Raw genomic sequence first — 14,678 nt, 5'->3', positions numbered from 1 at the left:
AGCAGGGGCCAGGGGAGCAAGCCAGTAAGCAGCATTCCTCCATGGCCTGTGCTCCAGCTCCTGCCTCCAGGTTCCTGCCCTGAGTTCCTACCTTGGGCTCCCTGATGAACTGTGACCCGGGAGATGTAAGATAAATAAACCCTTTCCTCCCCCAAGTTGGTAGTGGTCAGAATGTTTTGTCACAGAAATGAAGAAACAAACTAAGACAACCTGCATACAGGGAGTGGTACCAGCCCAAAAGAGAGATGTGTGCTGCTTGTAGCAAAGCTGGAGAGACTAAGCCATCCAAGCCCTTTGGAAGTAAAGTCCCAGAAGTTATACATGGAACTACTGGATTTGGTGTTTGTCCTGCTGGTTTTTGGTCTTGTTTTGGTCCAATATTTCCTTATTATGCCTCCATTCCTCCCTTTTGGAATGGTAATGTGTATTCAGTTCCACTGTATGTTGGGATTATGTAATTTGTCTTTTGATTTTATAGAGGCTTACAGGTAAGATATTTACCTGAGTGTCAGAAGAGACTTTGGACTGTGGACTTTTGAATAATATGGAGACTGATAATAACTATGGGGACTTTTAAAGTTGGACTAAATGCATTTCACATTTTATATGGTCATGAGCCTATGGGGGCCAGGGGGTGGAATGTAATGCTTTGAATGAAAATGTCCCCTGTAGGCTCCAAGTATTTGGACATTTTTCCCCAGATGATGGCGCTGTTTTGGGAAGTCTTTAGAAGGTGTGGCTATCCTGGAGAAAGCACATCACTGGGGTGGGCTTAGAGAGTTCTTAAGCCTTGCCGGATCTCCAGTTGCTCTCTTGCTTCTTGTGCCTATGTGATGATGTGAGAGCTTCACTTCAGCTGCTCCTGCTCCAGCCACCTCCAACCACCATGCCTCCCTGCCATGATGGACTGTAATTCCCCTAGAACCGTACTCTCAAATAAACTCTTCCTTCTATAAATTGCTTGGGTATTTCTATCACAGCAACAGAAAAGTGACCTATACAGATGGTTTGCTGCTAGGATGGTTAGCTGCTAGGACAGAGTGATGGTTAATCTTGGTTGTCAATTTAATGGCATTTAGAATCACCATGGCAATGAGAGACAAGGAGTCAGACAGATTCCCAGAAGGCAGACAGACAGGGAAAAGAGGTTCTAGCTAGATTAATGTTGTCTTCACGTAAACATTTAAGATAGTGAACTTCCTGATTCTTCTCCGTTTCCAAGACAAAGATCTACTGAGCTTTTAACCTAGCAGAGGGGAACTGTTCAGAGGACTTTCAAATCTGGGGAAAGGGGTGCTTCTGTGGTATGGACCAATCAGCTTCCCTGTGTTTGTGTGGATTATCTGATCCCCCACAATAGCCCAGACCAGCCAGTCCTGGAGAGAGAAAGGGAATTCACCCCGTCCCCAAACATTAAAAAGTTTTGGATATGCCCAGACAAACCTGGACACCATCTTTGAGTCCCCTTCCCACCTGGGGAGTCTGACTTTTGTGAGCTTTGCTGTGTGTGTTTCTGCTTTTAATAAAGCTTGGCTGAGTGCTGAGGCCTTGCTTTGTCTGCCTTCTCACTCTTTAAATCAGCAACAAAAAAAAACATCTGTTCCTGAAACCCAAGACCTGAGAGTGAAGGCATCAGAACCAACCTCCGGACATGTCTGTAATGGAGTTTCTACATTACATGTCTGTAATTGAGTTAACTAAGGAGGGAAGACCCACCCCAAATGTAGGTAGCACTAGCCATGGACTGGGGTCCTGGGTTGACTAAAAAGGAGAAAGGGAACTGAGTACCAGCGTTCATCTCTCAAATGGGGAAGAAAAAGTCAGAAGATTATATGTTCCTTCTGATTCCTAGCCAGAGACTGACGCACACAATCACAAACAGATGTTATTAATTTCTCTCATTTGTAATGAGCTGAGCTCTGTTTGCAGTGATTGATATGTAAAGAAACACACATACATTCATACATTATTTTTCTAAAGATTTCTATTTATTTTTATTTTATATGTATGAGCGTTTCACCTGAATGTATGCAAGTGCACCACATACATGCCTGGTGCTCAGAGGGGCCAGAAAGTCAGATGTGTCAGCCACCATGGAAGTGCTAAGAATCAAATCTGGGTCCTCTGGAAGAGCAGTAAGTGCTCTTAACCACTGAACCATCTCTCCAGTCCCCCATTCATTCATATATTATTGTAAGTCTGGGGCAAGGAAGGGTCACGAGAGACTAAGGTCATACAACCAGGTCACAAGAGGAACACATTGCTCAGTGAACTTGTTTACATTATAAAGAGGGAAGATATGATTAACTTTTTGGTCGCAAGCCTAGGTAAAAGTACATCATGTGTCCAGAGTATGTCCATATTGTAAAAGTTCTTACTATAACCAACTGTAAACACCTATATATAAGCACAACACTAAATGGACTAATTTGGGGTGGCGGGGAGAGAGAGAGGGAAATAATTATAGGAGAGGTCATGAATATGAAAGGCAGTGGATGAGCATGAGTAGAGTCTAAGGACAGAGAGGGAGAGGAAGAAACAATATAAAGTGCTCATATATAAAATTCTCAATAAAGACTGTATTACATACATGCATGAATTGTCAAAGAACAATAAAAACACACAGGTACATAAAAGTTTTGTATACCTTAAGAGATTACTAAGCCCTTGGATGCTCATGTATGGATCCCAGATATACATACACACACACACACACACCCCTATAATCTGACCTCATTTCTAGGATGTACTCGGTAACATAACTGTCCACATATGTTGAAATGCCTTCTGTTCTCTGCCACATCCTTCATAATAGCAAACACTGGAATTAATCTAATGGACTATCAATTATGCAGTGTCATGGCCAGTACCAGAATGGGGTGGGTTGCCCCTTACAACACCAAGATTCAGTCAAGTTCAAAACCACAAGGCACAGAACAATGGGTCAAGGATGGCTGCAGCACAGGCCCAGCATCGCTAAAAGGACAATAAACCAGAAGTATAGTGTGTGGGGGGGTGCTGTGTGTGTGTGTGTGTGTGTGTGTGTACGTGCGCGCGCACGCTGGGGGCCAAACCACAAGTGGTTTGAGATTGGAAGTAAAACCACTGCTCATTTTTTTAATGCTTGTTATTATATTTTGAATTAAAATAAGATGGGTGTGACGGAATGGATGGATGGATGGATGGTTGGATGATGGATGGATGATGGATGGATAGATGATTGATGGATAAATGAATAGATGGATGATGGATGGAGAGTGAGAAAATTATGTCAGGGAGGGATTGGAGAGGGAGGGAAAGAGAAAGAGAAACAGAGAGACAGAGAATGAGATAACTTTTGAAAGAACTTCTGGCCTCGTTATTTCCCCAAATCTCCCCAGCCTTGAGAATAGCTGGAATCATAAATATCTGGCACAGACATTAATAGGAAAGTGTCTCATAAATGCTTCCCCAGCTCAGCTGCTGCCACTTGGGGCAGCTGAACTTCCCTCCCATGGTGCGGCTTCTCTGCCTCTTCTTCCTGTTAAACCAATTACAGGACCTGATCACAGTACCGCCAAGATTATTTTTAAAGGCTGATGGCTCTCATTAAATGTCCATTATGTCAGCCTCTTTGCTATGGTTACAACAAGCTTAAGGGCAAGTCCAGATGGTACAAATAATGCCCCTTCAAGCTTGGTCTGCAAGAGGCCAGTCAACAAATGGCCATTATCAGTTTGAGAGCCCTTAGACGCCTGGAACCCACAGGAGCACCCAGGTGAGAAGAGATGGTTGGGTAAAACTATCTTCGTGATCCCTAAGAGCTGTGATTGCATGTGTATCAGAACAGTGAACAACAGCTCCAAGGGTTGCTTGGGAACCTGGTAACAGGCTTGCCTGGTGTTCTGGAGAAGGTAAGTGACCTGAGGCTCTCTCTACACGGCCAGACCACTTAACTCTGAGTTGCCTGAGAAGATCCAGAAATCCCCCAAGATCCCCTCGAAAAGGTCCACTAAGTGGCTAGGGAGACAGCTCAGTTTGTGAAAGTGCTTAATGTGCAAGCATGAGGCCCTAAGTTCAAGCCCCAGAACCATCATTAAAAATCTGGTGGTTGTAAGGGCTGGGCGTGGTGGCACACGCCTTTAATCCCAGCACTTAGGAGGCAGAGGCAAGCGGATCTCTCTGAGTTCGAAGCCAGCCTGGTCTACATAGCGAGTTCCAGGTCAGCTGGGGCTACAGGGAGACCCTGTCTCAAAAAGACCAAAAAAAAAAAATCTGGTTGTTGTGGTATGCACTTGCAAACCGGGTGCTGGGGAGCAGAGACAGGCAGATCCCAGGGGCTCTCTGCCCAGCCAGTCTAGCTTACTTGGCAAGTTCCAGACCAATAAGGGACTCCATCCTCCTGGCCTCGTAAAAACAAACAAAGGTATACAGTACAAGAGGAATGATACTCAAAATCGTCGTCTGGTCTCCACCACCGCCCACCCCCACACACACAGAGTCCCCTGAAAAAGTCTCCAGCTTTCACCTTGTCTGATTGACAACTACATCTTTCTCACCCACTACTCCAGACTCCTGTGGCTTAAAAGACAAGGAAGGAGATGGAACCAAGGCTGGCTAATTTTTCCATCCTACAGAAAGTTCCGAATTAGGTCAACAAAGTCCTCACAGGGGTACACAGGAGCTGGGCACAGTATTACTGTGAGAATCCACAGACAGGCCTGAGTGCCCAAGACTCATCATGAAAAATAAGTTTTATGGGAGACGGCCTGCAAATGCATTCCCACGGGAAAGAGCAGCCAGCAAAGTCTTGGCCACTCCAGGCTAAGTATGAATGAGATTGGGGAGGGGGGGCGGGGCAGAGGACCCTCTATAACTTAAGCTCATATTAGATGGATTTATTTCCTGCTTATGTCCCACCTGGGAAGTCATGGGATGTAGGGAAGATTAATCTGAGAGGAGAAGGCATCCAAGTCCTTGTATAAAGCAGGCAGGACAGATCTAGACAAAGACCATTAGGCCCTGGCTGTGTGGGGCAGATTCTGAACACAGACCAGAGCCCTAATTCCTATCTGATTCCTCTAGAGAGACCCTTCTCTCTAACTCAATAGAAAAGATGTGACTCAGGTCAGTGTCTTTACATTTTCTAGTTGGACACAGAATCCATGAGAGACATCTGCTGTATTTCCCAGATGAATCAGATAGAAGACAGTCATCACACAAATGAGGAAGGCACTCAGGGTTCATCAGAGATGGGAAGATGGAGAGATCAATGTTCACCCTTTCTAACCTAATTCAGTCCCATCCCCTTCAGAGTGACTCCTGTCCACTCACCAAATTAGAGAGTAAAGATGGGATTCCTGCCCAAATGCCAGGCTGGCATTGAGCATGGTGAGTAAGCAGCCTGGAGGAACAGAGTCCCTGGCAACCCCTCCCACCCTCCTACCACCAGCCCTAGTTCGACACTCCCTGGCCCAGCCCAGCATCTGCAGCAGAAAGCTTGCCTGAAAGAAGCCCAGCACTACCTATCCGGATGGAAAGTTCATTCTCAGGGAAGAGCAGTGTGTGGCCCTCAGGATCAGACTTCTTCACCAATGCAGGGTCCAAGTTCAGTGCCAGGGCCGTCTGGGGGTCTTCTGCTGCACCCTGAAACAAGAAGCAACAGTGTCACTACAACACTTCCAGGTACTGGGGGATCCTGACCCTGGGCCCTTAAGTAAACAGGAGCCATGTCAGCCAAGAGCTCAAGGAGAAGCATCTGCAAGACCCCGCTTTGAAGATGGGCAGAATGTGAGGAAGGCCACAAGCATCTGGGTGGCCAACTTTGCAGCTTCCAGAAAACAAGATCTAAGGAGTTACTACTGATCCCACAAATGGAAAAAGCATATACTTAGACAGTCAGTCTGGGGCCCATACACCAAACCTCACCACACAGCTCACCATCGCTGGACAATTAGCACAACAGACATAGCTCCTGACCTATCCCAATGAGCCTGTAAGGCCAGCTGACCCACATGGTAGCTGCTTTAGTTATGCTGCTGGTCACTATGACCAAATGACTAACATAAACTAAGGGAAGAAAGGTTTATTTCACTCGCTGTTTCGGAGGATTCTATCTACCAAAGTGAAGCCAGCAGGACTGAGTAGTGCAGTTCACGTCACAGCAGGCAGGAGGCAAAGAAGGAATGTCAGTACTTGGCTGGCTTTCTCCTTCTCCACTGCTTCCATCCAGGCCCTGAGCTAGGAGGACAGTCTACCCACATACAGGATGGGTCATCTCCCTCAGTTCATCTCTGAAAACACCCTCACAGATACACCCAGAGATGATCTGCATCACTATCCTAGGTTATCGCAAGTCCACCATTTGTCAACGTGACACTCAAAATACCGCCCTTTAAACACAGCATTGTACCACCAGCATGAAATAGGATCATGTCCATCTCACAGAACCAAGTGGAGTCTGCCCATCTCCAAAAGTCCTCAAAGTCACAATTTCAACATAGTACGAAAGTCTGATCAGAATCTCTTCTGACACGATGCTTAGCTGTGAACACCTCTAAAATCAAAATATAAATCTCATCCTTCTGATGGCAGAGGGCACAGAGTAACGACTCCCATTTCAGAAGGGAAGACTGTGGGAATGGCAAATAGGAACGGAACCAAAGTAAACAGGAAATTCAGCAGGGAGAACATTAAATCCCATAGTTCCATATCTAGTATCTGGGGCACTTGGTGTCCTGATATGAGTTCCAACAGACTAGGGCAGCCCCACTCCTATGGCTGTGCCATTTGTACCCCACATGGGCTCTCTCTTGGGATAGCCTCACTTGCTGCCTTTCCTCAGCAGATGGTCTCTATCCCTCCACCATCATTTAGTCTCCAGCTGCAGCTCAGGCTTCCCTCTCAGTCACACATCGTCTCTCAGGAACTCCTCACAGTGAATCTGGCCCTGTTATATACTGCCTGGCCTTCCAGGCACCCTTAAAACTCTAGATGGAAGCCTCCATAACACCGGTGCAAAATCAGTGCTGAGAAAAATGTCCACCACCAGGTTAAGTGGCCAGATCAGCTTTGACCACAGTTTCAGCGGCCTCTGAGTGCCTGGGTGGCTGAACCTGGGAGAATAATTCCCTAGGTAGCCGTGTGCAAGCAGGCCACCCTGGTGGGTTTCTACTCACAAGGAAAAAAATCTTTCACATGAGCTTGCAGTCTTACATCTCAGAGTCTGCTGTGAGTGGGGTTGAACGAATTTCCAATTGCCTCAGGCAAAGTGTGAACCAATTTCCAATTGCCTCAGGCAAAGTGTTTGGCTTCTCTTCAGTGGCACTAATCTCTTTACAAACCGTACTGTCCTTGTCCACAATGCACCTCATTCCTTTTCTAGCTCACCACCCAGTTTTCAGATCCTTCTGCTCTGCTGTTCTGCTCCCAATTCTCATTATAAATTTGGCTCAAAGAAGCCAGCAATAACTGTGCCACCACCTGAATGTCTTGAAATACCCTCTGCCAGACTGACTAGTCCACGACTTTTTCTTTTTCAATTTTCTATTGATTTTAATTATGAGTATGTACGGCCACGACTTTTTCTTTTTCAATTTTCTATTGATTTTAATTATGAGTATGTATGGGTGGGGGTTTTGTGTGTGTGTGTGTATGTGTGTGTGTGTGTGTGTGTGTGTCTGAGTGCACATGCCCACAGAGGCCAGAGGAGTTGGATCCCCCTGAGAGCTAGAGTTACAAGTGGCTTTGAGCCTCCTAACAAGGGTTCTGAGAACCAACCTGGTGTCCTCTGCAAGAACAGTATGCTCTCTTAACTGCCGAACCATCTCTCCAGCCCTGTCCATTACTTGAGTTCAGTCTCCCACAAAGTTTTAGAACATAGGCAAAATGAAGCCAAAATCCTGCCAGAATATAACATGAATGGTCTCGAGTCCAATTCCATTAGAGTGCTTGTTCCCAGTGGAAACCTGATGCACACAGTCCTTCCTGTCTGCATTTCTTTTGGAATTTGGGTCTTCTGATCTTCCTACAGAATCACCCATTAAGCTATGTTTACAGCACCTGGGGCATCTCTAGCCACATCTCCAAACTCTTCCAAATTTTTCCAACAAACCAGCTCCAAAGGCTTGAGAATGGTCATGTTGTCACAGCAGTGACCCCACTCTAGGTACCAATTTTCTCTGTTTGTTACTTCTGTGTCACCATGACCACAACACCTGACAGAACAACATAAAAGGAGGAAGGATTTATTTCAAGGGGTGTAGAGGGCATGTCAGCAGACAGCAATTCACACCATGGCCATCCAAGAGGCTGAGAGAGGGGAATGTTGGTTGGTTTGGCTGGCTTTCTTCTTTCTGTCATTTATTATGCCCAGGCTCCCAGATAACAGGACAGTGCTCCCTACATTTAGGGTGTGCCTCCCCTCATAAGTTAATCAACTCTGACACCTACAGATGTGTCTCACCAATCTCCTTAGGTGACTGTCGGTCTAATCAAGTTGATAATGAAGATTAGCAGTTACCAATGCCTTTGCTTAGAATCCAAGGTGTGAGGGTTAATCTCAATTGTCAGTTGGATGGTATTTAGAGTCACCATGGGAACAAATCCCTGAGCATGTGTGGGAGGGATTTTCTAGATTAGGTTAACGAGGTGAAAAAACCTGCCCTAAACGTGAGTGGCACCGTTTCATGGGCTGCCGTCTCAGACTGAATAGAAAGGAGAAACAACAGCGTTCCTCACGTCCTGCTTCCCGACTACAGATGCTGCAAGCTCACCTGCCACTCCTCCATCATGCCTTCCCCATCTGCCCCTTGAACTATAAAGTGGAAAAACCCTTCCTCCCTCGGGCTGTTTCTTGTCAGGCATTTGGTCCAGCAACAGGAAGAGTAACCAACATACAAAGTCGATGCATTTATTCATGTTTCTTATAAAATCACAAGAGGAGAAAACCCAAACAAAAGCGTCTGTAAGGTAGAAAACAGTGAGACTGCAGAAAGCACACACCCGCTAGGAGTTATAACCAGATGCCAAGTCTCCCATCTACTAACTTTGGGGATTCTTGGCAAATAAGGCAAAGCTCTTACCGTTTTCTTTCAGCTCGAAGCTTATGCTAGGCCATAAGCTTCTGTCTGGAGGCATCGGGGGACACCACAATTCTATGGCACAGGATCTCAACAGGAATGAGGCAGGCAGCTACGTAAACCAACACCATAAGCACCTTTATTTGCACCCAAAGATCTTAAAGCCAAGGGCAAATAGGAAACATCAACTCCACAGGCAAAAAACCAGGAGACAGTTTTTGGAAACCAGGTGTCACAGTCTGTTCAGGCTGAAGTGATAAAATACGGTAAAGCAGGTAGTTTACAAACAACAGAATGGCGCGGCCATTCTGGAAGCCATTCTGAAGCTGGGAGGACAGCAATCGAGTCATGGGCCGTGTCTTAGCTTCATTTCCTGTTGCTGTGAGACAACACCCTGACAAAAACAACTAAGGGAAAAAGGGTTTACTTCACTCAAAATTCCAAGTTACACTCCATCATTGGGTGGGGGTCGGAGGGCTGAGTACTGGTGGCAGGAATGTGAAGTCACTAGTAACATTACATCCACTGGCAAGAGCAGAGAGCCGTGCATGAAGACATGCATGCTAGTGCTCACTAGGCTCTCTCCTTTCCGTTCAGTCCAGGGTCTGACCACACGCAAGAGGAGTCTTCTCTCAGGAATGTGAAGTCACTAGTAACATTACATCCACTGGCAAGAGCAGAGAGCTGTGCATGAAGACATGCATGCTAGTGCTCACTAGGCTCTCCACACGCAAGAGGAGTCTTCTCACTTCAGTTACTCCCTTAGGCATGCCCACAAGCCAACCTAACCTAGACAATTCCCTATTGAAACGCCCTTCCCAGAGGATTCTAGATAACATCAAGTTGACAAACAAAACTAGCCATCACAGGCAGATTTCCTGTCTGGGGAGGGATTACTTTTTGATCCAGTGACAGTACCTTCTAGCTTTGTGGCTCCCATGGTGGAAGGGTTTTAAAGGGTCCCTCTGTGTCCTCCCCTCACCCAAATCACTTCCCAAAGGTTCCACACCTAAAGCAGCCTTGGGGGTAGGAGGACACCTGAACCCCAAAACATCAGATCACACCACCAGGCAAAAATAGTCCACAAGAACAGAAATTCCCATCGAATGTACGTGACACTACTAGGGGAAAAGTGAAGGCTTAAAATCCGATCACAGAAATATATCCCTTTATAAGACAAAACTAAAATCTTCTGCTTTACTTTTCTTTATTCTTGAGAATTTCATACAGATAGACAAACTAAAACTTTTCTTGGGAAAAAGGTTTTTCATAAAATAATTTCAGAAAAGGTATGCTAGGCTGTATCTTACATACAACATACACATACAGATGTACATGCTCGCACGTACACACATGCGACCATTCCTTATCATGGCCCTGATGATCACGGATAAAAAGATAATCTATTCAGGCATTTCATTTCATCATTTCCTTCCAATTAAATGCTAAAATGAATACATAAGTATGTCCTCATGTCTTATCATGCATCTATAGTGTCTTAATCTTTATGTCACATCATCTGTGGAGTACTTTAATAATTGTACCAACACCTCGTTTAATTTTGTTTGAAAAGGAAAAAAGAAGCCCCCATTTGGCCAGCCCACACAGTCAAATTCCAGGAACCCCCCTCTGTCACAATGAGTGGCAGCCAGCTCTCAGCATCTCAGTCAGGGCTGGCACCACAGATGGGACAGAATCTTGAGTACAGGAGAGGTTCTGAGCAGGCCAATCCCCACCGCCACAGAAGCCCCCTCTCAGCAACCCTCGGTGACAGCTGGTGTCTGTGTGATGTGCCACAGGCCACCGAGTCACAGCTTTTTGTTTGTGTATACGCTTTAATTATTTCTAATTCCATGTCTCCTGCTGACATCTGATGGCTCACTGCAGCAATAAAAGACAAGCCTCACCACGAAAGAGTATCAGCTGACTTTCCTTCTTTTGTCTTCCTTCTTTTATGAATGTGATTGATGCAGAACTGGGAAAAGGATGGGGGATTGCTTCATTACAGGAGAAATGCCACTGCCACCAGCCGGAGGCTGCTCATCCAACTAGAGCCATTCAAGCAAGGCACTGCTTGGAGATAACCAGGTTGATTTAGGGCAGTTGTTTTTAACATGATGATTTTAGTGCCCTGGGGCCATAGGACACAGAAGTGAACATCTTTGGATGTCCCAGTGGGTGTGGGTGATTCTGCCTGTCAACATCCTATAGGTCTGGAACAGCCCCACAACAAAGGACACGCCAGATAAAAGTCAACAGTGCTGATGCTAAGGAACCCTGCTTTTGAAAGATTCAGAATGACCAGGACCCCACAATCTCCCCATTAATATGGATAAATTCCAGAAACTTATGAGTTCTTTGTACTAACAGGAAAATAAGACAGCAGCCTGCCTGCCTTCCTGTCTTCAATACATTTGTAAATTAAGCATCAAGTATCCACCTGAGCTATTCCAGCTCCTTGAGATACAAAAGAGCCAATTCCCATATCCTCACAAATCTTCCCTTCTCTTGGAGGAACCATAAAAAACTAATCATTGGCAAATTAATAAATTAGAGGCCCAGGTGGGGAGATGGTCCGGTGGGTAAAGTGCCCACCATCTAAGTAGGAGAACCTGAGTTTGGATGCAAAACATCCATGTAAATGCTAGGCATGGAGCAACTAATCATTGGCAAATTAATAAATTAGAGGCCCAGGTGGGGAGATGGTCCAGTGGGTAAAGTGCCCACCATCTAAGTAGGAGAACCTGAGTTTGGATGCGAAACATCCATGTAAATGCTAGGCATGGAGCGGTGTCTGTAACCCCAGCTCTGGGGAGACAGAGACATGTGACTCCCTGGAGGTCACTGGCCAACAAGTTTAGAAAGACAAGCCCCAGGTTTAGTGAAGAGACTGTGTCTCAAAACATAAAATGAAGAGTGACAGGAGAAGGAGTGAAGATGGAGGAATGAGGCAAGCCTCGGGCGGCGGGCCTCCGGTCCAGGGTGCGCCAGCTCTGAGAGGCTGAGTGCGTGAGGTGGAGCGTGTGAGGAATCTTAGCTTCTCAAAATTCTGAACAAAATTCTGAACTCAGGACTTGGCAAGATCTGTGCTGTCTTCTCAGCATGTAGTCCGGATTCTCTTACTGAGCGACTTTCCCCAGTGAAATGTGGGTGTCTTTTTACACAGCACCTCCATGACTTGGAATGGAAAGGCTGCTTTTCTTTTATCTCACCTCTCGGATTCAACAGGGAGAAGCCCTGAGGCCGCAGCTGTCTACTGCCGTCTTCGGGAGGGAAAAACTGGCTGGGGTCTTCCGCTGCGCTTTGCTTAACTGGGAAGAAATCATTTTGCAAATGAAAGGAAGATGATTCACTTGAAATGGGCCTAAGGCAAGAAGATCAGAAGTTCAAGGTCAGCTTCATTCATCTCAATGCATCCTTTTCTATGGAGTCACTTGTAGCATGTGAGACTTTGGTTTTCCATGTGGCTGTGGTCAGAAGAAAAGAGGCATATGCAGTCTTTCTAGTAAGGTGTGATGGACCCTATAGTATAACTTGCCTTCTACTTGGGACATAGAGGAGTGGAGAGAAAAATAAAACTTTCCATATAAATCCTTTCTTTTGAGAAAAAGAAGCAAAAATGTCTTATGTAGCATCATCTGACTCTTTGGCATTTTTACATTATGTAGTCTTATTTTTATAAAAGCATATATAACTTTTCCCCAGTTGGAACTGAACTTTCTCATCAAAGAATGGGCCTCAGAAGCAATGTTCCTAATCCTATGGTTGGGTTATTATAGATTAGAAAAATTTAGAAGAAATTCAAGATCTCAACAAAACCTCACGTAAGAAAAGCATGTCCAATAAGAAGTGTGGATCTTGTATTGGGTCACTGTAAGATTTAAAAGAAATTCATAGCCGGGTATGGTGGCACACGCCTTTAATCCCAGCACTCAGGAAACAGAGGCAGGCAGATCTCTGTGAGTTTCAGGCCAGCCTGGTCTCCATAGAGAATCCAGGACAGCTGGGTCTACAGGGAAATCCTGTCTTGAAAAGACCAAAAAAAAAAAAAAAGTTGTTTTGCCAGGGCAAGGTGGCGCACGCGTTTAATCTCAGGAAAAAATAATAGTTGTTTCGTACTGAAAAAGACTAGTTTTTTGCAAAAGGGAAATCCTACCTCTAAAAGCTGCTCAGAAAACTTGGTAGTAGTTTTCTGGAGTGTTTTTTTTGTTGTTGTTGTTTTTTAAATTAGAGTCCTACCTGGCATGGTGGCGTGCCTGTGATCCTAGCATTTGGGCAGTAGAAGCAGGAGACTCAGGAGTTCAAGGTCATTCTCTGCTACATAGTGAGTTGGAGGTTAGCCTGGGCTACATGAGACCCTCTCTTCAAAAAAATAATAATAATAACTCCAAAGAAGGAAGAAAGGAATCTAGAATTTAGTATGATAGGAAATGTGAAACCATTTTTAATGTGGCATATCTTTACAAACAAGGTAGATTCATTCTAGTATTAGATATCCAGGGACCCACGTACAGATTGTCGTCATATATTTAAAGTAATTGTACTCAGCTCAAGTAGTTTAGTACCTGGGAGAATCTGTTTCTGAAAAGCATTTAGATTTAAGAAAAGAAGAAACTTGAAAAGGAAATGCATATAAAATAGCACAGTATACAGGAAATATTTCCTATTGCAAAAAAAAAGCCATAAAATGAACTAATACTATTTAAGAGGTAGAATTTTAGTAGCAATAACCATTTTGCATGTATAGTATATGTTAGGGTTCCAAATAGCAGCAGTTTCCCCCCTCCCCAACAGGGACCTCACCTTGACCTTTGGAGTCAAGGGAAACAAACTGCTGAGAAGCAGCCTGCCTCTCCTCTGATCTCCAAAGACAAGATAAGCAGATTCTACCTGTTAACCAGAGATTTTAGAAGCTGTTTAACACAGCAGCGACTGGGAGCCAGGCTTTTCCTGCTTCCCCCTCCCTGATTTCTCCCCCAAACATTCCCCCCTTCCACACCCTAATGCCCCTATATATGAAGTCCCAGCTCACAACCCGTGAGTGGACATCTTTCCCTTAGCAGACATCTTTCCCTGACATCTTTCCCTGCCCCTCCCTGACATCCTTCCCTTCCCTGACATCCTGCCCTTCCCTGACATCCTTCCCTGACATCCTTCCCTTCCCTGACATCTTTCTCTGACATCCTTCCCTTCCACCCCATGCAAAATAAATCTGTATCCCACTGAGAATTCCATCTGTGCCTCGGCCATCAGCTCGCTCTCTTCAACATTTTAACCTATCAGATGGTGCCGAAACCGGCTCTTACTTCAAGGGACCTCGCACGTAAAACTTTCAGACTCGCTTGTCATTACTGGCCTCTGCGAACACCACTAATTCGGCATTAAGGTACACTTCCACCCTCTCTCTCCCCTCTCCAGTTCCTTTCAGCTCTCTCTCTCCCTCTCTCTCCCCTTTCCCCTTCACTACTCTCTGCCAGTTCTCTTTTCATCTCCTTTCCAATCAAATTCGGTCACTCCCAGACCTCACTCAAGGCCACTGGACAGCACTGGTTTCTGCAACCGTTGAACTGCCCGGCACAGTTACTGTGTCTGTCCACGCCCACCTGGGAGTCAGACCTG

The 14,678-nt window shown here is 45.4% G+C and overlaps 1 protein-coding gene across 6 annotated transcripts in view; it reads right to left on the bottom strand.

Moving 5' to 3' along the window:
• Slc39a11 (solute carrier family 39 member 11) overlaps positions 1–14,678 on the bottom strand; it is a 605,978-nt gene that overhangs the window by 329,541 nt on the left and 261,759 nt on the right. For 4 of the 6 annotated variants that reach the window (XM_029562731.1, XM_029562732.1, XM_029562733.1 and 1 more), the window contains exon 5: positions 5,484–5,625. In XM_029562731.1, the coding sequence (XP_029418591.1) occupies positions 5,484–5,625 (142 nt within the window). The remainder of the gene's footprint in view (positions 1–5,483; positions 5,626–14,678) is intronic. The other 2 variants (XM_017797732.2, XM_008831490.3) reach the window with 1 other exon arrangement.

Source organism: Nannospalax galili, unplaced genomic scaffold, assembly GCF_000622305.1.
Source record: "Nannospalax galili isolate Female #2095 unplaced genomic scaffold, S.galili_v1.0 scaffold634, whole genome shotgun sequence".
NCBI classification, from domain to species: domain Eukaryota; kingdom Metazoa; phylum Chordata; class Mammalia; order Rodentia; family Spalacidae; genus Nannospalax; species Nannospalax galili.
This window is presented reverse-complemented; position numbering and strand designations above follow the sequence as displayed.